We start from the raw sequence: 24,998 nt of genomic DNA on the forward strand, positions 1-24,998 counted from the left end.
TATATAGGATTGCAGTCATTTTATTATTCTTCTTTCGACTTTTTCTTATATTCAGTTTGACTTTTTCAGTATCTGGTTGCATTGGTAATAGAATTCTTATTTTATTATTGCTTGACCATAAATTTTGGTACTCTAACAATTCAGCTTGAATTCTGAATGTACTCCATGTTTGAATGGAAAATTGTAGTTTGCGAGCATGTGCTAATAAGTTTTAGGCAAGAATCAGGAGCCATTTTCTGTGTTGAAGGACAAACGACAAGTCCAGTAAAATATTCACCATTGAATAGGTGCCCATATACTATTTAGGTTATGACAACGATTATTATATAATATTACGAAATTAAGAAAATTAGCACGTCGATATATTCTGTTTCTGAGCTAATATAATTCATGAACAGATGAAGAGGACACATCAATGCAACACATTGTCAAACAACAGCTCTTTCGAATGCAGTCACCATTTTTAAGAGAGAACAGGCAATGAAACGGATTTTTCAATTTTTATGAAGTCCAGAACATGATTGTAAAGGTAGATGATGTACTTTTTTTTTAACCTATCTTATCTCCATATGATCCATTAAATGGGTTTACGACTGGCAATAAACGATGAATATACCATAAAAATAACATTCTAACTATACAGTGTACTTTATTAGCTGTACTTTCAATGTATTTTACATACTATAATATACTTTTTCAGCGTATTTTGTTGATATATGAATCATTAAATAAGATGCTACACCGTCAAATAGTATATGCTACAAACAGTTATGCTACAAACAGTGAGTCCACCGTCAAATAGTATACTAGCAATACAACCTATTTATTTTGGATACTTGTTTAATTCCTGAGGTTTAAGGCTTATTCACAAAAATTCGTACAAATTATCATATTCAAATTTCAATATCTGTTTGATTCCCATAAATTTTACGCATGTTGGCCATGTTATCAAAGTCCTACAAACCTCTTCAAAATGCAGAGTATCCCTTTAAAGAGAATCCCACGCACCTGCCCGACTTGAATATATCCTAGAACTATTAACGTACTGAAACAGCTTTGAAGTTCGGGGGTGAAACAATGAGAGGAACAGAAATACTTGGAGATGAGCAGACTTTTTCCCATGTTAGGTAGTTGAACCGCAGTTACGTGGGGATTGTGTAATAAATTTCGTTGGTGAACGGATTCTTTTGGGGAAGACCAAGAGCAATAGATTATAATCAATCAGGAATAAATATTTAAGTGCTTCATGCAATATCATGTTCTCTTCTAGGCAGCAATACTATCTTTGATGATTTTTCACCCGAGTCATTTAATATTTCTCCTAGATAATTTTGCAAACTTGGTGGTTTTGCTCCTACTCCGTCCCAATCTATTCAAATATTCCCTCTTAACAACCTCCCAGGAAGTTTCCTTTTCCCAGGAGACTTCCTGGGAGGGTGTTAAGAGGAAGGATTTGAATAGATTGGGACGGAGTAGAAGCATGCGTAGCTGTGTTGACCTCAGGCGGCTTGGTGCTGATGTGAGCTGTTAGTAATAGTAGTAGTAGTATGATCCCCTTCTTGGATATTTCCCCTCCAGGCTCCTTAGTAGGTGAAAATATTTTTTTTAGAAACCTGTCTCATGAAAACCTTTTTCTGTTCGAGTTTTATTCAGGAATAACACCTGTTGCTTAGGTTTATCTCAAAATTAAAAGTTAGCTAAAATAATATTTGGGAATTTTGCAAAAGAGATCGATACGCTGTAATGTCTCTTTTTACTTTTCCATTTCTCCAGCACTAAAAGAACACTTCAAACATCATAAACTGCTGTCTAAGAACTAATATATATATTTATTTATGCCCGCTTACAATGGAGAAATGGAGAAAAAAAAAGCAAAGTACAAAATGAAACAAAAAAAGAAGAAAAACATGTTCAACACTAAAAATTAAATACAGGTATTTCATTCACAGAAACAGTTTAGTCAGCGGTGAGTCGTAGAGTTTACTGAGGGATCGTCTTGAGGCTCTCCGTTCTAGATCAATCACCTTAGTTGATGGATCAAGGATTCCATATATGGATGAGATCTCCGTGTTAGAAAATCTTAGTGGAAGTCCCAGCAAAAATTTTGCAAATCTGTAGTACGTGGTTCGTATTTTTAGACATACCAGATGGCAGGGGAGACGACGGCGTTGAATAGTTTCGACTTAATAAATCGATTAAATGACCACTTGAATTTGACAGCTTTTCCATATGCTGAGCGGATAGATTTACAGACTGATTCAGCCAACAAGCCTCTAGTTGACCTAGGTGTCTGGCCCTACTTGATACCAAGGTATTTTAGGGACTGGGACTGCTGGATTCTGATACCGTCAAGGACAAGATTGAAATTGGTCGAGTTGGTGCCGCTAAAAACGATAAATTCGGTTTTCTCTATGTTGACTCGTAGTCCTATTCTTCGGTATAGGGTCACTAAAAGACGAAGATTCTCTTGTAGACCCCTCAGCGTGCTGCTTAGGAGCAACAAGTCATCTGCATAAGAAATGAAACTTAGATCCAAGCCCTCCAAAAAGAAGGTCCCACGAACGAATCTAGTTACAGAGTAAATCGCAGAATTAAAGATGATAGGGCTTAGAGCAGATACTTGCCGAACTCCTTTGAAGAGCCGAATGGGTTCAGAAAGCTTTTGCTTGCGGTGACCGGCGATTGTTTCCCGTCCCAAAGCTAGACGAATATGCGTGTGGGAGTACCAGTCATGGAGAACAAGGACAATGCGGGGGTCGACTCCTGAATCTAAGAGGCACCACAGTGCCTCTCTTACCCACGCGTACTATGTATGAATTAATCTTGACAGCGAGAATGTAAAGTGATATATGGCACCAAGAATGGAATTGTATGTGTCATTTCTAGAATAGAAGGGCTTAGATCAATGAACAATGTTCCATTGAAATCTCCATGGTCGAAAACTATTACCAGATTTTCAGATTTCCCCTCCTGAATACTCATCCTCCGATTCCCTTTAGCAAGTTAAATGTAAAAAAAAAGTTTTGAAAAAAAACTGCCGAGAAAAAAATATTTCAAGTAGATTTCAATTTATTTTAACAGTAAAAGTTAATGAAAACATAAGATCTTAAAACCATGGGCTCCCATAAGCTGAACTTCTATTTTTTGTATATAAACCCCTGTGCCATACCGGGGCATGCATTGAACGCAGCCAACGAGAGGCCCGGTCGAACGCTGCAAAAGTGTCATAATACCGCCAGCGCACCGCCGCCGGCGGAAGTAGCGGTGTTCTGCTGACTCTGAATTAATTTGAGCAAATTCTTTATTGTGTCAACCGCAATGTTGGAGCTCTTCTTTTCGCGTGTGGCTAAGGATTTAGATTTTTCTGCTTAGAAATCAAGTGCGATTTTCAAAATTAAACAAACAAGTGCTCACACAAATAGTTTGCAAATATTCCTTGTGCTTCCAGGGTGAGTTTTTATTCAGCACCATTTCTTGTAGCACATCCATTGAACAAACAATTATTTTTTGAACAGACCACAGATTAAATTCCAGGTAGGAACTTGAGATTTAAGGACCTCTCTATTTCAAGACACCTTGGTATAGCAAAGAATCAATATTTCTTGACTTCTTGCCATAGGCAGGTGTTTATAAGTACAGAGGTTTTGATTTTGTAACATAGCAGCGTTACTTGAAACGGTAGGTTTTAAAAATTCTTAAGTTCCTAACTGTTAAATTCTGAATTTAACATCGAGGATAACTAAAGTTTTTCTTATTTGCTATAAATTCACTGGAGGGGTAATAACTAGGAGCAAACTACGAGGTGTCTAATTACAGGACGAGAGCCTATTTCAGACATCGACAGAAATGAATGGGAAAGAAGATACAAATGCAGATCTCTTTAATCACCATCTGAATAGTTATATCTGTTATACCACCTGGAAAATTAATTTTTCTCCGCTAAATCTGTCTAATTTTCTTAATAAGAAATTCATTAGTTTAAATATTTCACCCACATACAATGGTAACTATTTCAAATGCAGACACAGCTAACATTAGAGACCTGATTGTAATTGCAAATTTTTAGCTTGACTCTAATCTTAGAAGATAGGCAGTCTTGAACAAACGCTCTTAAAATTGAAATATCTCAGTCAGTCAAATATCTCACATATTCATTTCAATCACTGACATGTGTTGTGAAAAAAATGTAATCATATTTACATATGCTTGGCAGTAAGATTTTAGTCACCCAATCTCAATTATCTGTATCAGATCCAAGATTAAGAACCTGCTGTTCTTATTTAGGAAAGATATATTTTAGTCAAAACATTTGTCCAAGATCATACACTATCCAAGTACTCAGGGTTTTTACCCTAAATCCTCTTTCCTGTAATAGATATGATATGGCTGTTCCAGCCACTTTCACACATTCCCCCACCACTCATAGTCGTCACACTGACCTCTGCTGTAGGTTTTACCTTCTCCCTAATGGCCCTCAAAGATGACTTTTACAAAGTTCCCAACTGCAACCTAAATCAAAACTAAGTTCACATTCCTTTTCACTATCTTACCTAAGAGATCTGTCTGAGTTGTCATTAACAGTCAATGTCTGAACATTTTTATCTGATTCATTTTGATCTGTCTGAGTTGTCATTAACAGTCAATGTCTGAACATTTTTAGTTTCATTTTCACCTTCAGTGCTGTCTTCTGACCAAATCTCTTCACAACCTGCTTCTTTGTTTTTCTTGCTTTTGATACTTAAATTTTTTCTTTTCCATCTCTTCTTTGCCTTCCTTGCAGCAAAGGCAGCTTCAATCTTGGCTTTCACTGATGTATCAGTGAGAACTTTTGTTCTACCCTCCTTTATCTCTTGAAGCATTTTGTTATTTTGGTGGTGCTGGGATTTGATCGTACTTGTTCAGGTGTGACTATCCTATTTAACAGTGGCTGAAAAATCACAGGGCTTACTGAAAGCATTGGGCGAGAGGATGATAGTACAGGTAGGGATGGGGCAGGAGTTAGAACCTGTGTTAAGCTTGGCAGTTTGCCACTAGCTTCATGGGCTAAAAAACGTTTGGTTGGTCTGCATCTAAGAGCAGAGATCTTTATTATCAAAATAATCTGGATTGAAAGGGAATATACCTTCCAAATCCCTTCTGGACTTTTAATAGTATGAAAGCCAAGGGGAAAGATTTTTCTACCAGCCCAGCTGTTATGTAAATTGTGACAGTTTTTCTTGATGGTGACGGTTGCTCGATAAAAAAAAAATACTACAAATTTTGATAGTTAATTTTGTTAGGAATACATAGCCGTTAGATATTTCAACTATTATGCAAGGGTTCTGAACATTCGCGAAGTTCCTAACTCATGAATAGGCCCAAATCTGATGTAAATCAAAGCGGTCAACAATGATCGCACCTGCGGCATGCCGCTGCTCCTTTTTGTTTGCCCCCGCTACTGCCGACTTTCGCTTATCGGCGCAGCGCCGGGGTCTAGTTGTATAATAGAAATCTCAAAACAAAAATATTTGGCATCGTCATTCAGCTAGGGGGGGTGCCCCCTGTCCCCCTTTATGGGCACCCATGTTTGATACTGAACAAAAATCCCAGCAGATTGAAGTTGGAATTCGCAATAACACAGCTATGTCAAAAATAGGATTAATCAAAAGTAATTCTTACCTGATGGAGTTATTCGGAAAAATTGATTTTCCGTCATACTTAGTCCAGACAAATCTTCTATTTGGTGAATAAGGAGCCCGACAAGTTAGTTCAAAATTGTCCCCTTCTTTAACTGGTTTCTCCAAAACAGAGAGCTCGAACTTACATGTACTGTCTTTCAATTCTACTCCTTTTAGTTCAGCTATCTGTAATATAAGGAAAATAGTTTCTTATTTGCTTAAATTAAATAAGTGAAGGGGGGGGGGGGGTCAAAGCTAAATGACATGAAAATAGTATCATAGAAATTTCGGTTGATTTGGAGTCTCATTACCAAACAGCTATTAGAATAAGGTAGCTTAGGTTGAACCGAATTTTAATGACATGGAGATGATCTCACAGTCTTAAGCATATTTCAAGGTTTTTTCTTAGTTAAGTAACTGAGCGACAAGTAGGTAGCCTACTACAAAATGCTTTCTGTTGATAAATTTTTTTAAACACTATGGCTGAAGGACTGAACTTTCATTTCCCATATTATATTGATAGAAATGTTTCCTCTCTTTCCTTTACGAAGCTCGGGGTTATTTTGGACACGGGTTGGTTATGACACTGCCATTATAAAATCCAGCTTTGCACGAAAATTCTGCCGAAAATCAGTATGAAATATTCACGATTGACCGACTTTGCGCAATAGTTTCAAAAGTTTCCGAAGACGCGTTTCAAAGTTATTCCTTTTGAACCCATTTTTAAGATATTCTTTTTATTTCCACTAACATGTGCCAGGCTTTATAGTTGTGTTATTTACATGAGAAAATAGTTGAGTCTTGGTAAGTACTAAGCCTTATTTTGTCTCTAGCTAGAGCTAGTCACAAATTGGATTCACCTTAATTTTTTTTCTAGAAGTAATTTTTTAGAAATGATCTGTTTGGGTTTGATTTGGAGGCCATAGCCGGGTTGGCTCGGCAGACTTTCTGAAAGTGTCCGAAACAACCCCGTTTTGTCTAACTAACCCCAGGAGGAGATAGACAAGTGCAAAGAGAGATACAAAGGCCATTTATAGCATCCGATGAATTGCATTTATATTTAGTGAAACGATATAGGGAACGGCTTTGCTATTTAAGTACATATGGAGCAGTCCACATTTCTGACCTGCAAATAAAGGGAATATACCACTCAACGCCTTTTTTAGTGCTATTTCCGAATACAATAGTCACTTTTGTCACGAATTCCATGCGTTTATTGATTCTTGATTTTGTCAACCCTGGCTCAATTTATGGGCAAACCGGTTTTCACCAGAGCGACGCTAACAGAGGTACATAAGGTGTATCTAAAATACGAGGAAAGTTATCATTTTTGAGGGTCTGTAAAGTCCTTAAAATTGAATTTGCGACAAAAGTGATTATTATTTTCGGAAAGAATACGAAAAAGGATTGAGTGGTATGTTCACTTTATTCTTAGGTTAGAAATGGGGACTGCTCCATATTTACCGCTATTGAAACACATATAAGTAACCTATCCTCTTCTCAGATGCCCAGAAATTTTCAACGGAGGCGCGACCATCCATCATCGAACATGGGGGATATGAAAAGGGCTGCTGAAGCAGTTATGTACTACAATGTTTCAATCCGAAATGCTGCCGAAGAGTTCGGCGGTAAGAAATCTACATTACAGGATTATATCATACTTTCAAAGAATTTGTAAAACACTATAGCTGAAACAGCATTAGAAGACCAAATAAGGACTTCCACAGCAGAAGGGTCTCAAGCCCCAGAGCCTAAACAAGCCCCAGCAAGAGGGCACAAGATCTCTACTTCACTTTTTTGGAAAAGATAGTTCATAACAGGTAAGTCTTCAATCCCAACAAGAAAAAGGAGCTTTCACACTATTTTCAAACAGCTTCAGCTATGAATCACGGCTTAAGCACCATTGAACTCGTGAGCTCACTCATCGTTCTGCTCAAGAGAATAAAATCAGATGCCCTTCATCCTGGGAAATAAAGGCACAAGATTCGATAAGCCGGATGACTGCATTTCTCAAGAGGAGCAGCAAGATTTCAATCAGATCCCCGATGCAGCAAGTCAAGCTAGAGCAAGAGGTTTCAACGAAGAGGTTTTAGGGAGATTCTTTGATAACCTTGCCTTAGTCTATTGCCTTGGTCTGTTTTGTTAGTGCGACAGGTAACAATGTACCTCCAGTTTTCGTTTTTCCAAGGGTTAATTTACAATCACGGATGCTGAAAGATGGGCCCCTTGGTGCTTCGGGACCAGCTCATCCAAGTGATTGGAATAACTCTCACACCTTCTTGGAGACAATGATACATTTTGTGAAGCATACAAGATCTTTAAAATAAAACAAAACTTTACTATTACTAGACAAGATAGATAGATGGATAAACTTTTATTTTCACCAAAATTTTCATGGCACTGCCAAATTTCTTTGGTATGGCCACATTAATAAGCAAACATATAAAAAACACTAATCATCCTCTTGATTTTTGTTATACATTTTTGCAAAACTAGGTACAAAATTTTTCGCTAACTGCTGATGGGCACAGCGTACCAGCAGAAGTTTCTCAACAGGCACTGCAACCCTGCTTTGGAGAAGTTTTGTTGCGGATTGAGGGGGGAAAAGGATTTTGTGGATTTGGTGGATCAGAGGTTTTCTTCCGAAATCCATGCAGAGTTTCTCTCTTCTTTTTTCAGAGTTTGCATTTTAAACTTTATCAGCAGCTCTTCATACGACTCTTTCTGCCTACTTCGATACTGTTATTAGAGCTCTTTTCTGAACTTTTTCGAGTCTGGCACTTTGGTCAGCCGTCAGTCCAAAATGCCATACATGAGCTGAATATTCCAGAATTGGGCGAATAAAAGATGGAAATATTTGGAGGAGGTGATCTGGAGTGGCGCCATGTTTCGACATAAGCTTGAGCATTACCCCTTTTTACTAGACTAGATGTGTTTGCTTCCCATTTTAAATCACTAGTAATAATGACTCCCAAGAGTTTAATCTTCCTGACTTTAAGCGAATCAGAGATAGTTGGTAGGAAATTTGGTTCAGAAGAATTAAACAATGAAATAGTTAAAATAGAAGATTTACTGTCATTTACTGTTATATTTGAACTGGAAGCTTTAGTCTTCACGTTATCAATTAGGATTTGGGCTTTGCTACATTCATTTGCTTCAAAAATTTCTCTAAGGGCAAGGTCGTCAACATATTTTAAGCGGTCTTCACAATCATTAGCAATATTATTGATAATAACTAGAAAAGGAATAGGACTCAGAATGGTACCTTGAGGTACACCACAAAAAAAATGGCTCAGGTTTAGAGGAAGACTTCTTATATTTTAAAACTTGGAACCTATATATATAAAAAACTCTGAATGATTTTCACAACAGCAGGATTTACTCTAAAATCAATTAAAAGTATAGAAATTAAAATGTTATGATCAATCAAATTGAAACTCTTTTTATAATCAATTGCTACTAAGTTTAACAATTTAACAGGCTCGTCAACATGCTTAAAAATAAAATGTAAAAGACTGAGTAAATAATGGAATGTTGATGTATTCTTTCTGTTACCGTACTAATGAGGAGGGGTTCAACTTCAGCTTTTAGCCAATTTGTTACAAGACTTTTGTACATTTTGCTGAACAAGGGGGTCAAAGTGATTTACCTCACACCATCGAAATTAAGTTCAGTATATTTTTTAGTGACTGGAGTAACATACCCCGTTTTCCATATCTGTGGGTAAACTGTAAAAGTTGAAACGCAACTAAAAATTTGTGTTAGGGGCTTAGTCATTTTGTCAGGAAATGCTGATTAAAGTTCAATCGGAATATCTATTGGATTTATCCTAGTTCGTTTAAGTTTCTTTATTTTACTAAAAACTTGATCCTCAGAAATAGTAGGTAAAAGTACGCCATTATGTGGAATTTTCTGATACTCTTGGTTCATTTTATTTACATCAAGAGGTGGCAAAGACTGGATTATTCTAGTTAAATGACCCTTTAACTGGTTAGCAACTGTTTCATCATTAGAATCTGAACAAAAATCAACACCACTAGGAGATTTTCTACAAATTTGTTTTATTTCCTTATACCACATGCTAGGCTTTGATTCAAAAAGGTTATAATTTTTTTTGTGGTAATAATCAGCCGCAGCTTTTCTTGTCAGTTTACGTACTTTGTTGCGGAGCATATTAACATTTTCTATTTTCCCTCTTTTTCATAGTTGAATTTTATACTGAATCAAATCTTCCATTTCTTGGGTTATTTAAGGACGATCTGTGTTGCACCGCTTGAAAGTTTTCTCAGGAAAGCATTCTTCGTATTTGTTCCTTAATTTATCTTGCAAAAATTTAGCCTTTTCATCGGAGGACTCTAAAATTGCTAGCTCATCCCAGGATTCGGATGTAATCCAATTTCCAAATTCTAAGAGACCCCTATCTGAAAGATGTCAGTAGGAAACTTTCTCAACGATATATTTTACTTTATACGAAGGCAGCGGAGCCCACTTTATCATGTAGTGGTAGCTACCACCAAGGGGAGGTAGGTCTTGAGGTTCATTATAATATTCTGACAAATTTGTGCAAATCACGTCGACTTTAGTATTAACTTTAGTAGCAGTAGGAAACTTTACTATTTGCTTGAGTCCTTGACTTTTGCAGAAACTTTCAATTCCTAGATCGTTCTTATCACCAGTAACGCAAGTTTTAACATTCGGGTACTTAGAAGTAATAAAATCCACACACAAATCTAACTTTTCAGCAAAGACTTTTTTTTGGAAAGATGCCATACAAGTTGAGCAATAAAACATTCCAATAACAATTCCAGCTACAGATCTCGGAAGCTTTTTTGGCCGAATCATGATCCAAATCATTTCATAATCGTCATCAATATGGGGAATCTGCAGAAGCCGCGGGGCCAACTGCCCACGTACGAAACACGCTACGCCGCCACCTTTCTTATCCAACGGATGATTCTGATGTCTGAGTTTAATAAATTGTTTGTAACCTTGTATTGTAAGATGTTCAGGACTTTGTTTTATGTACTTATGTAACTGTAATTATAGCTCCGGTTACTTGAACATAACCCTCAAGCTCCCCATTTTATCAACGTTGAGACTTTTCGCATTTAAAGTTAAAAAAGAAGAAAATGAAAATGTGATTGAGGGACTTCTTTTTTCAACAACTTTACGTTTGTTTACCTTTGTCTGTTTAGGGAAAGTCTGTTTAGGTGGGAGAGAAACTTCAGGTTCATTTAATTCAATAACTAGGCTATCTGATTCATCACGAAAGGCTGCAAAACGGTTACGAGACGGAAACGGTGACAAAGGAGCAGAAAATAGATTAGCGTTCGTCTCACTATTTGAAGTTTTAGAAACTCTGCATGGAGCTATTATGCGTGGATCGTTCTGCCTGCTATCTAAAAATTTCGAAAATGGTTATGCCAGGGCAGGGTGGGAAGAGGTGGGGGAGAAGTGCGTATGCGAGGGGGAGGAAAACTGAAAGGTGATATTAAAGTAGGGGTATTCAGTAGGGGTATTCTTTGGGGATTGAATTCTGGTGATTGAAAGCTTGGCAGAGATTCGAAACTATTTTTTGCCTGATATTCGCAAAGTTTTCACTGACACCGGTAAGCGCGACCATCAGGCAGCGATAATAGCATGCTCGTTGCCGCACGCCCTACTATTTTCTGAAAGTCAGGTGAGACATGAGTGAAAACGCATTCTCTGTCATAACAAGTTAAAACACTAGACAAATCTACGTGGTCAAAACAACAATCATTTTGTTGCAACATTTTGATCTGAAATTTAAGCATATATGTAAAAATCGGCACTTTTTCTTCCGTCTACAAAAACCCTCGTTCAAAGAACCGGCAAAGCATGTTGTATTTACGAGCGGCACTGTCCGTTTTACCGTCGTATGTTCTTAAGTCAATATCACTTCATTATCAGGGAGTGAATTTCGGTTAGCAATAGTGATATCATTGTCCATTTGTGTTGACATGGTAACTTGGTCCCGGGAAGTTTGCCATGGGTCACAAAGGTGGGTTTCGATAGCCACCTAGAGTTCTTGTTTCGTCTGGACTATAAGAAAGTCTTTAACCTCCAAATAACATGTCAACACTTTAATTTGATTTTTCTTTTCCTCCATTTCTGACAGAAACGTTGAGAGCCTTGTCCGGATTTCTAGATTTTCTGCTTGAGATGCCGATAAACTGGCTTCCAGGGTCTTAATTTTCTCACTAAGAAGAATTGTTTCGGATTCATAATTAAGAATGTCTACACTTACCGCAAACGGCTTAGACCCTTTCAGTAGATCGGAGTTGGTCTTAGGTCCCGTAGTAGTTTGTGGCGAAGAGGTGCCGATTCTGTTTCCTCTTAAAAATCTCTTTGCGCTAAGCTTTTGTAAGGGTTGAGATGCTTGCGACTTCGGAGTCACAAGATTTTTTTTTTTGCATGACAGTCCATGCATAACCATTCACCGGAATGGGCCTTTAGCCCGCTTTGAGTACATTTATTAACGACTACGTAGCACCAGGGGCGGCATCCTGGCACGCATTGGACAGAATTAGCGGTTACTAGCAGTGGGCAGTCGGGACAATAATTCTTTGGTTTGGACATATCACAGAGTGGGTGCAGGAAGAACTTATATCATAGACAAAAGAAAGTTCGTAAGATGAGAAACAGTGAGTGGAAAAGCGAAAGGATCTTCAATCCAATCGGTGACATTTTAATTCAAACTTATTTAACGGCAACTGTGGTCATGTAATTAGCACTCGTTCTAAAATATAGTACATTGATTCAAAACTCCAAACAATCTTGATCCAACATTCAAAATATAAATAAATTTTCTGAAACTAGGTCAGTAGACCACAGTACTTTTAATCCGTATGAAACAGTCTTTATATGATCTCTTCCTTAACTCCGGTCACTGAATTAATTCAAAAACATGCCGGACTTCCAATTTAATAAATACAATCTAGTTAGATGTTTTCACCTTGAACTTGAAAGAACCAGCAAAACGGCAATCCGCTCATAAAAATAAATCTAAAATGAAAGTCTACAGGGAAATTACACAGGTTACGCAAGGTTGTATCCTAAAAAAAAACAAAAAAACTATGGTATTAACACAACTAAGTCTGAATTAATATTGATGACAGTATTGACAGTCCATTATGACAGTCACCTGGAAATCAAAGTGGACAACTACGGCAAAGAAAATAGGTAATCTTACTTACATTCCCACCTCACTGCTCGCAGCGCTTACAACCTTTAGATGCTTCGGTCTATGGACCATTCAAAAGCCCCGTTGAGATGCAGTTTTGATGAGTGGTTGAGCCTTCATCCAGGCCAACGTATCTCTGTATTTGAGGTAGCTGATCTCAGCCGTGTTCCATACCTCGCGAAGTTCAGCACGAGCAACATTGTGGCTGCAAAAGCCCGAACTCTGGCCATTCGACCGCAACACGTTCTGCTGTACTGATTGTTCTGCTGCTTTGACTACAGATCGTCAATTCGTAGACAGCAAATTCTCAACTTGCTGTGCCAGATCCATATTAGCCACACCAAGGTACTGTTGAAACTCAAGAGCGTTCTGTAGTCTTTTCCATAACCCCCGAGAAACTAAGACCTTTATCCCTTGTGCCACCTACAACTACCAAGGGTAGAGGAGTAAAATAAAGAGAAAAAACTAGAATACTTACAGAAAGACCGGAAAAGGGACAAATAGAGCGAATTGTAAAAAATAGAAAAATATCCCAGAAGAAAGTTGTCGCTACCCTTCCACAGAATACAAGAAAACCGAGATTAGCTGACCGGGGTTAAGATAGTAAGGATGAGTTACAAGAATTTCTATTCATGGATCATAGCTCCGATTAATCTCTACATCTCAGAGGAATGGAATTGGACGATTTGTTTGATGTAAATGTCCTATTCACTGATGACTCTGTGCTCGTGAAATTCGTCGTCGGAAAAAGAAGAGTATTTTATGTTGGAAGTGTAGCAAAAATTGGTGAGGATAATGTGGAGGTGACGTGTCTAAAAAAAATAGGACAAAGTTCGTCTTTCATGACCCCGTTAAACAGGCTTCAGTTTCGAAAGATGATTAAATCTTGAAGCTTCCTTGCCCTGTTACGACAGGTGGTACAAAGAGAGCTGTGAAAGCTCTCAGATTATACTTCGATTTCTCCAAGTTTAACATTCGCTAAAGAAGTTTTGTCTGAATATGTTTGATAATAATTGAATGTCTTTTAACTATATTACAAGGTGTCCAAAGCAACCCGTGGCATGTCCAAAACAACACCATACTCTGGGGTTGTTTCTGGCGATCATTGTTTTGTTTTTAAACCGTTTCTGAGAGAACCTGCAGAAGATAAAAATCGGGGAAAATTCTTGCACATGCGGAATTTCTGGACACACATTGGGGTACTTGAAACGACCAGATATGTATTTAAATTAATTTTTGAGAACAAAAAAATCGCCCAGGTCAACCCAGAGCTCCTCTACAGTACTATTGTGATATATATTTGAAAATGTGCAAGATTAAAAATGAAAGCAAGCTAATTGTAATTTCCAGAATGGAAAAAAGTGGAAACCTAATATGATAATCCGCACCAGGATTTCTCCGTTGTGGTCCAAGGATCTCTTGAAAGTTCATTAGTATCATTTATGGGCTCTATAACTTATTTCGACTTTGTCAAAGTACGATTTGAAAATGGGCCACAAGCCATTAGAGTTAAGTAGTGCGTGTCATTTTTGAGTGGTAACAACGACAGATGAATGACAAAATAAACAAAGTAAAAATTTCTGTTCACGTACAAAAGTGTTAATTCTCTTGTTACAGTTTAAAACTATACCAAGAGTTTTGACTTGGTAATTCTCATTGTGTGTTTTTGTCAAGTCTATCTCTTGGAATAACAAATTAAAAAAGTAATAGTTGTTTAAACTGGTTTTATAATTTAGCTTAGTTTGCTACATTAAAACATGTAATCATTACTCAAAATAAATTATCTGATGGTGGATACCTGGCAATTCTTGGAGGATTTCCCCCCACTCTTGTACGCAGGAATTTTAAATATAAATTTTGGTGAGCTAGATATCTTATTCACTCCGAAACTGTATGCTACACTCATATATCTAGTGGTTGAGGGTCCATGAGATAATTAGCAAGGGGTCCGATTATCGAAAAGTTAATTTTATATTATTATTAGGGAAATTTCCATTCGAATAAGCCATTACACATATCTCTATGATGTTCTGGTCATTCGCTAGCCCTGGTAGAAAAAAAAAGTAAGAAATGAGACACATCAGTGCTACCCATGCAAAAACGTGATTTTCATTGGTGTTCCAGGTGGAGGACTGTAATTATCCCACACTAGGTTTTCGACTATGTTGCTTCCAATAGCGCACTTTTATCGATCCGACGCCATTTTAAGGGGTTTCAGGCTCTTTTTCGAAATCACAATAAATTTGTTTTCACAATAAACTTTTACTTTTAAGATTAACCGAAACAATAGTAACCACTCCTGATACAGTGTCAGAGGGCAATGTTTTCTCACTAGGCATTTTTTTTTCAAAACGTGTTTTTCAACTTTTGGTTACTATGGGCTGTGGTCGCTCTTTACTAAGTTTCAGCTACTGCTACAACCATAATAAATATGCAATGAAAAATGTAGGCACAGGAGCGTGTCAAGAAAATCAGTAACCAAAAAAAGAGAAAGTGTACTGTGAAGATATGAAAGGTTTTCACATTTTCCACACTTAAATAGTTTTTTTTTTCTTTTAAGGATTAAAATTTATATTTTAACGCTAATGTGTGCGATAAATTTTTTCCAGTATACTAATTCCAATTGACTACTCAGTGGCGTAAATTGGGGGAAGGGGTAGGGAAGGACATGTGCCCCAAGATTCACCCCTCCTAGATTTTGAAAAATACAATTTTTGGCGAGGTATTTTTCATGAAATTCCCTTTTTTCGTGTTTTCATTCAAAAATTGAAAAAGACGATAAATTAGCCTCCCTTAAATTTTGAAAAATATATTTTGCCCCTCTAAATTTTCGAGAATTGACGCAATTGTGTCGACTTAATTCTTTTTAATTGCAAGTTTTACTTATTTTTTCTATTAGATCTAAATCTTGTACAAAAAGATGTTGCCAGAAAAACAATAAAAAACTGAGTTCCGCTTAATACTATTCAATTATTAAAACGTCAGGTGTAATTCTAAGTTGCAAAGATACAATTTATGAAGTTTTAATTGACACTGGTTAAAACTTATTCAATGGCCGGTCATAGATTCAAGCAAACAAGTGCTCACGTTATTTGTTATACAAAAAATTAGTTAGATAGGTTTGGGTTGATTGGAATGGTTTGAATGAGGGTTGCGTTAATTGTGGTTTAAGTTGAATAGGCTTGAATAAAAAAGGGATTGAGTTGAACCGGGCTGAGTTGAATGGGATTAAATTCGATGGGGTCAAGTTGTACGAGGGAGAGAGGGGTAAATGGGGATGATTGGTGGGGGGATCGAGTTGAATGAAAGTTGAGGTGAATGGGACTGAACTGCATAGGGTTGAGAAATTGGCTTTATTTGCATAGGGATGAGATAGGTTGGTGTTGGGTTAACCAGGGTTTGAAAATTGTAAGCGCTTGAATTTAATGGGGTTAGCTTGAGTGAGGGTTGAACTGAACGCAGGTTGAGTTATAGGGATTGAGTTGATCAGAGTTGAGTTAAAGGTGGAATTTGCATGCCTTCCCAATTATGCTTTGTTGCTTAAAAAAGAGTTCCTGGGTGGATTCAAGAAACAATCCAAGAATTTGCCTAAAAGAAACAGAAGGTAAATGGAAACACGCGAATTACGAATCAGGTAACTTTGATATAGTGACATTCCATTAGATGTTTTTGAAAAAAAAATAAAGTTTTATTTTGCATGCAGATACACAGAGCAGAAAAATTGTCCAACATGCACGAAATTATTCACTAGAAACGAAGTTTATACTCTGTTTTTTGCTTTAAATAGCCTATGAAATAACTATCTGTTTTTAATATCCATTTTTAATGACTTAAAGAACAAAACCAGCCTGTCTGTTCTTGCAGAAACTCTAGGATGTATTCTATATTTTATTTAATAAAAAAAAAAAAAAAAAAAAAAATCAAGCCAAATCTCAGGTAAATACATTCCCAGTTGTCTTCGTGGACAATTAGATTAAATTAAAGGACTGTTCAGTTATTCCCATTCGGTTACGAATATATGCTTAACCAACCCGGTAAATAAATCACTACATGCTGATATGGACTCGACTATTCCTATTTTGAAAAGTCTTCATCGAAACTAGAATTCTGTTGCCCCAACTGGAAGAAACTTACTCAACATCAAATAAATGCTATTGGATAATATTTCTATTCTTAATAGTTTTTCGTCTCTATTTTTTTTTGGCTGGTGATTCACAGCTTCTAAATAGGTATTCTAACGACCTTTTAAGGTATATGTAGGTCGATTTGGAATAAAAAGTACTCTTCCTAATAGTCATGTCGAGTCATATCACATCAGAAATGTTTATATCAAACTTCTGAAGGTTTATATTTCCTAAATAAACATAAGGAATTACAGCAAGCCTACAGGTATAACATTACATGGATAGAACCAAATGTTTTACCACCAGACTCATTTAATTCATATCTTCTAATTCACTGAACCAAAATTGTGGTATAAAAAGCTAATTCTTTTGATGTATTAACTGTTATTAAAATTGACTTTTTTAGAATTCCGGCTACTATCAGCCCGAGTTGCTCATTATCTACAGTTTGTTACCACGAATTGTTTGGAAATGATCTAAACTTCCTTAAAGAATAGGAAAATGTTTCCTAATTTCACGTGTTTCTGACGACCTTTCAACGTATTTTTCAATCCAATAGGAAATCCAACCAAAGTTCAGAAATTTCATTCGGTAGGTGGATAAAACTGAATTTCAACTATGGAATAAAAGTCGCCGCCTGACGTCAGAACATTAAAGCTTTGGAGGTGCAGGAAATTAAAATAACGGAAGTAGTCTGGAAATTAAGGTTGTCTAGAAATACAATGCAACCACATTAAGGCACAGACGCTGGAAAGGGGATTTAAACCATCCTAAGTGTTGAAATTTACCCATTAGTTTTTTTTATTAGTCAAATAAGTCGCGTTTTTAATCTCCCCATCATCACCAAATAAATTCTCAAGCATATACTCTACTTTAGCAGGACGTCTGAATTTTCTCAGCCATTGTAGATTAACACTAACAGGGCACATAATTGTATATTTTTTATAAAACCTATAATCTGGTCGCTAGCCCACCAACTGTTTTTTTATATAAAGTTTTTTGACTATTTTACAAAAACGGGTGGCGCAGAACACCCACAAAATTCTAGAACAAGATAGTTTTAATAAAGCAGGGATTGTAAGAAATATGAGCCCTTTTTCTATAATTTTAACACACGGATGCACATTTGTCCTTTATTGAATATTAAAGTTTCATTAGGATGGTATACTGATTCATTCCAAGATTGCTCACAAATGAAACAAGATTTATTCGTCATTAAAAAGTGTAATACTAAGCGAAATATGATAAGGGACTTTTCGTTTGAGTCGAGCAGTAAATCACACTTTAGAGAGCCGACAAGAAATAAAAAAACGATAAATGTTCAAATTTTTCTTTGGCATTGCAGGGAGCTTTAAACGCCAAACAGAATTAATAGACAAAAACAGTAGTGAATGTCTAGACTATACTTTGTATTTAATTTTATCGTAATTGCAAATATAAATTGTGTTTTTATGCATTATTTGACGTTGAATTTGACTTTTTTTTCTCTTCCTTTTACTCTTGATGATTCGCCAAGGCAATAACGACAATGACATAAGCGACAATCCATAATGAGACTGACAATAACTATTTAACGGGCCTTTTATTTAACAGACCTATAATACAAGGACCACGGAGCTGCTACAATAAACGAATATTCAATTTAGCAAATTTTTTTTTTTACAAATTACGGGTCGGTACCATTTTGGTTTTGACTAAAACAGAAACGATAAAAAACGGCAATTGAAAAACTGAATAGAAGCAGAAACATACAGAAAAAGGGAAAACTGTTCTCGTTTTTCCCTTTATTTACCTAAAATAGAAAGACCAGTTTATACTAAAAAACGGCCGTTTCAACAGATATTTCCACTTTTTCCTTTTGTTTAAGGTTTATCAGAGTAAATTGAACATTTACTATAGATTAATAGAAAATGCCAAACATACAAAAAGATTAAACATATAAAAAGACCACAAAAATTCAAATTTATCACTGAAAAATGTTCGAAGTTCAAGCGACTTTGCAGTCATTGGTGAGCACTCCTTCTTGTAAAGAACATAGCAATACTAAATATATGCAATTTCACTTAACCACGGGTAAGTGTAGAAATAGCCGGTCGAAAATTCTAGCGGATTGAAATTATTTTTTCCTGATCTTCGTCTCTCGCTCAAGAAGATAGGAACTATCTCCTCAAATGCCCTGATCACATTTGCTGCTACGAGGACAGTGCCTATATTGTTAGTATTTTGACTTGAAGAGTTCATCCGAAGCCCCGTTGTACTGAGAAACTTAGCAAACAAGATGTCTTTTTCATCTGGAGTCGGTGATGTAGTTTAATTAGTCCTTATCTTGATATGAGCGACGTCAACTGAAAATGATGCGGAGATCACTTGTATTTGAGCGAATTCTTCTGTTTCTCTACTCGGAAATAAACTGCTTAATAAGAGAGGACATTGAGTGACAAGCCGAATCTTTGTCCCTATTGCTCTTTTTTTTTCTTTTCTTTTTTTACAGTGCAGGATCCAAAAAGCCAGTTCTTGTGATGAGTAACATATCAAATTTAGGACTGGTGGAAAAATACTTCCTGAGCTGAAGAGGTAATAATTATTTCGGGCAATTGACTGATTAATCCATAGTATTAGTATCCGGATTCTGACAAAATAACTGAAGTTCTTTAATTATCAGCAAAATTTTGCTTACCAAAACATAATTATACCCACTATCTATCACCGTTGCGGGTTTGAACGAACGAAGAGCCTTAATGACAGCTTCCATGATGGACCACTCATTGCTGTGAAGTTCGAACTCTTTGGTTTTAGCTTCACAAAGGTTTCGGTTGAAAAAGTAACACAGTGGCTATTTCTGGGCAACATACATTTCTATCATGGTAAGGGTACAGTTCCATGGAACATTCATGTACTTTGTGATGGATTGATTAAGATTACATGTATTTCAGATACCATCAAAAAGGACGTGGGTTTTGAAAGAAACTTTCCGGATTCAAACCAGCTTTCGAATGTTTATCAGTGCTGCTCCCAGAATCAATACTTCACTAGAGACGCCTCTTTCTCTAGTTACTGAGTTCTCACTATCGCTGTCAATGTCTGGATCCAGTTCGAGCATCTGTCCCCCCCCCCTCATTTTTAAAATCAAGTAAAGCTCATTATATTACCAACTTGTTGCAGGTAACCTTGTGCTCACCAAATTTGCTGCATGTTCATTTGCTAAGTAAGGGGCAAGAAGCCTGCAATATATTTTTTTAATTATTTTTACCGGAATTTTTATTGAAATACACGTACAAAAATTGCACAATAATTTGCCAAGTCAAAATACATCATTCCCTTTTTTTGTCATGGCTAAGGCCAAGAATCCATACGAGTGTTTGTTCTGCTGAATGTATAATCAAATTTGGCAAGGATGAAAAAGTGTCCAATAGGCACCGAAATGTCCTGGATAAATTTTATATTTGAAACTTCATAACCACTTGGCGTCTTAATTTAATGGCTGCATTAAATTCTCCATCAGACTTAAACAAACATCTTCATCAGGTAAAAGGCAGATTTCCTTGTTAATTTAACTATAAAATGGACATAAAACCGTATGAGTTTTTGAAAACAAACCATTACTTCAGAAAGACACATTTAATATGAATCCTATTGGGAAACGCAACAAACGAGAAATCTCTTTTGAGATATTCCTGTGCCATTTTTTCCAAGAGTGAGCCTGAGGGGACTTCACACTATCTATCGTTGATATACATGGATTTCTGTATCTACTCCTAAATCTTATTCTTCCAGTTCTAACTTTGACTCTTTTCTTTGGAACCATAATTTAATATACAGAAAAATTAAGGAAAATAAAAGCCAGCGAACTTGTTGGTTCATTAGGCCAACTTCAACCTCAAACACATGTGTCTAAATAAATAAACAAAAACAAAACGAAAAGCCCAGTGAAGGGCTAACAATAGATCCCAAACATACTTCTCCTATGCACCACTAAAACGAAAATCAAACAAAATGGTAATTCAACTTAAAAAAAATCCCTGGAATTTCTTGCTAATTGTTCTGGTAGGACGTTACCCGTTGATAAATCCTTTCGCCATCTTTCCGGTGTTTGTGTTCAAATGAAAGCAAAGAGAAAAAGAAAGGCCTACTGCTGCACTAATATCATAAACCATGTTTTGTATACGTGCCAGAACTGTTACCTGTGTAAAAACGATGTGATAATATACTGCAAAATCGCAAGCAAAATAAAAAGAGCATTGGCGGACAATATCACTAATGAATATAACAATGAATTAATGGAAAATAAAGCGCATGTGAACATTATTACTACCATTGATCATGTACCAACAGATATAGTCAATGAACCTAATAATACCAAAGCATAATACCGAGGCATCCTGGCATCTCCCGTGATGAATCAGATACAATTGAATCTATTCAAAAAAGAACCCCAAGAATAATTTTTAAAGAAACTTTGGTACCATATTCACTCCTTCTAAAACAGACCAAGCTGGAAACTCTTGAGCACAGGAGAGGAACGCTGTGCCTAATATTTGCAAAAAATGCAATAATAAACCCTCGCACGGAAAACATTTTCCCAAAAAGACACTCCTCATCGAGACACCGCCTGTCACGTACTGTTTCTGAACACGCCCCTATCTTGTCCCCCATCCGTTGCTTAACCTCCCGGTATGAAAAAACCTTTGTCGCCTTCATTACTGATCAAATAAACCACTAGTTTTTTTTGTTTTTTTTTTGTACTGGTGATACCCATGCTTGTGTCAGTTTGGTTCTTCTGTTCCCTCCCCCTTGTTTATATACTCTCTTTTAAACCTTTTTAACACTATTTTTATCTCAATTTTATTTTTGGTTTTGTTTTAGTTTTTGCCTTTTTAACTTTCTTACATTTGACACTTTTTTTAAGACTAATGAATGGCCTTGGCTTTCTGATATTGTTGTTTTTGGCATTGTTTAGCCAGTTTTTTAGTTGTTGTGCTATTTTTTATATATTTTTTTCTTATATGACCCCGAAATGCAAATACGGCGCTTCGGGGCTTGTGATAGGTCTTTTTTGAAATAAATATATTATCATATCTTATCTACCACAATAAAAGTTGTGAATGACTCAAAATAGATTAATGATTTTTCTACTGGTTATGAACTAAGAAAAGAGAATGCCTACGCTATCAAGAGAGAACATGATGAACTATTTTATGGAACAGATTCAAAATGTCCAAAGTTGTTCAATGATATTAATAATTTATAATATTATATGTAATATATTTTTTGTACCTATTTAACTTGACGTTATTTCAATAAAAATATTTTATGCATTACTTTGTTATATGACCATTATTTGTAGGGTACGGTAGCAAGTCAAACGTTTAGAATGTTTATTAAAAAGTAGGAGATGTAGGAAAACGAATTTGCAGACTTAGATAATACTAGCGGGGTTAAAAATAATGTATATTAGAATCTCAAATATGTTAATAAGGATTTCACCAAACTCTGAGAGCAATTTATGGATCAAATAGTTTTAATAGATCAGACGTGAAACATGCAAACATCTGCTCAGACAAACACGGGCATAGTGAGAAAAAAAAGACAAAAACACCTACAATCACACAGTCACACAAGGAAAACATACAAACATCCACTCAGACACACATGCATAGTGAGAGAGAGAAAGACACAAACACCTAAAATTACACTGTATCAGACAAGGAAACATGCAACCACTCGCTCAGACGCAGAGGTATAGTGAGAGAGAGAGAAAGAGAGAGAGAGAAACACCTAAATCACAAAGAGTCAGACATAGAAATTATGTCTCTCTGTAACACAAAGTCAGAAACGGAATTATGTAAACACATGCTCAGACACAGAAACATACAGAAAGAGAGACACAAATACACCTACAATCACACAGAGTCAAACACGGAAACATGCAAACACCCGCTTAGACACACCTGTATCGCGAGAGAAAGAGACAAAAAACACCTACAATCACACAGAGTCAGACAAAGAAACATGCGAACACTCGCTCAGACACACAGGCATACTGATAGAGAGAGAGAGAGAGAGAGAGAGAGAGAGAGAGAGAGAGAGAGAGAGAGAGAGAGAGAGAGAGAGAGAGAGAGAGAGAGAGAGAGAGAGAGAGAGAGAGAGAGAGAGAGAGAGAGAGAGAGAGAGAGAGAGAGAGAGAGAGAGAGAGAGAGAGAGAGAGAGAGAGAGAGAGAGAGAGAGAGAGAGAGAGAGAGAGAGAGAGAGAGAGAGAGAGAGAGAGAGAGAGAGAGAGAGAGAGAGAGAGAGAGAGAGAGAGAGAGAGAGAGAGAGAGAGAGAGAGACAGAGAGACAGAGACAGAGAGAGACAGAGAGAGAGAGAGAGAGAGAGAGAGAGAGAGAGAGAGAGAGAGAGAGAGAGAGAGAGAGAGAGAGAGAGAGAGAGAGAGAGAGAGAGAGAGAGAGAGAGAGAGAGAGAGAGAGAGAGAGAGAGAGAGAGAGAGAGAGAGAGAGAGAGAGAGAGAGAGAGAGAGAGAGAGAGAGAGAGAGAGAGAGAGAGAGAGAGAGAGAGAGAGAAAGAGAGAGGGAGAGAGAGAGAGAGAGAGAGAGGGAGGGAGAGAGAGAGAGAGAGAGAAACACCTACAATCACACAGAGTCAAAGAACGGAACTTGCAAACACCCACTTAGACAAATAGGCGTAGTGAAAGAGAGAGAGAGAGATACAAAACCCCACAATCACACAGTCAGACACGGTAACAAGCAAACACCCGCTCAGACACACAGGCACATTGAGAGAGAGATATAGAGACAAAAACATCTATAATCACACAAAGTCAGACACGGAAAACATGCAAACACCCCATTCAGACACACAAGCATAATGGGAGAAAGAGACAAAAAATAACTACAATCACACAGAGTCAAACACAGAAACATGCAAACACCCACTCAGACACACAGGCATAATGAGCGAGAGGGAGAGAGACAAAACAAAAACATTTACACAGAGTCAGACACGGAAATTATGCAAACACCCACTCAGAAACATAGGCATAGTGAGAGAGAGCGGGTTTTTGCATGTTTCTATGTCTGACTCTGTGTGATTTTAGGTGTTTTTGTCTCTTTCTCTCCCTATCCCTGTGTGTTTCAGTGGCAGTTTTCATGCTTTCCGTGTCTGACTCTGTGTGATTGTAAATGTTTTGTCTCTCTCTCTCTGAGATTGTAGGTGTTTTTGTCTCTCTCTCACTATAACTGTGTGTCTTAGTGGATATTTGCATGTTTTTCGTGTCTGACTTTGTGTGATTTAAGGTGTTTTGTCTCTCTCTCTTACTATCCCTGTGTGCCTGAACGGGTGTTAGCATGTTTCCATGTATACCTCTGTGTGATTGTATGTGTTTTTTATCTCTCTCTCACTATGGCTGTGTGTTTGAGAGGCTGTTTTCATGTCTCCATGTCTACTCTGTATGATTGTAGGGGTTTTTGTCTCTCTCACACTATGCCTGTGTGTTTGAGTGGCTGTTTGCATGTTTCCGTGTCTGACTCTGTGTGATTGGAGGGGTTTTTGTCTCTCTCTTTCTCTCACTGTGCCTGTGTGTCTGAGCGGGAGTTTGTATGTTTCTGTGTCTAACTCTTTGTGACTGTTGGTGTTTTTTATCTCTTACACACTATGCCTGAGTGGCTGAGTGGGTGTTTATATGTTTCCGATTCAGACTCTGTGTGATTGTTGGTGTTTCGTGTCTCTCACTCTCTCTCTCTCACTATGCTTGTGTGTCTGAGCGGGTGTTTGCTTGTTGTTCATGTCTGATTTTGTGTGAATGTAGGTGTTTTGTCTCTATCTCACTGTGTCTGTGTGTCTGAGCCGGTCTTTGCTTGTTTTCCGTGTCTGACTTTGTATGATTATAGGTGTTTTTTTCTTTCTCTCACTATTTCGTGTGTCTGAGTGGGTCTTTGCAAGCTTCTGTGTCTGAATCTGTGTGGTTGTATGTGTTTTTCCGTCTCTCTCTCACTATGCCTGAGTGTCTGAGCGGATGT

The 24,998-nt window shown here is 37.0% G+C and overlaps 1 protein-coding gene across 1 annotated transcript in view; it reads right to left on the reverse strand.

Annotated features, from left to right (window-relative positions):
- The window catches only part of LOC148944415 (uncharacterized), a 217,785-nt gene that overhangs the window by 21,247 nt on the left and 171,540 nt on the right, over positions 1-24,998 (reverse strand). The window contains exon 7 of the mRNA XM_089099923.1: positions 5,659-5,843. Within this exon, the coding sequence (XP_088956049.1) occupies positions 5,659-5,843 (185 nt within the window). The remainder of the gene's footprint in view (positions 1-5,658; positions 5,844-24,998) is intronic.

This window comes from Artemia sp. Qi Xiang Cuo, chromosome 14, assembly GCF_049724085.1.
Source record: "Artemia sp. Qi Xiang Cuo chromosome 14, ASM4972408v1, whole genome shotgun sequence".
NCBI lineage: Eukaryota > Metazoa > Arthropoda > Branchiopoda > Anostraca > Artemiidae > Artemia > Artemia sp. Qi Xiang Cuo.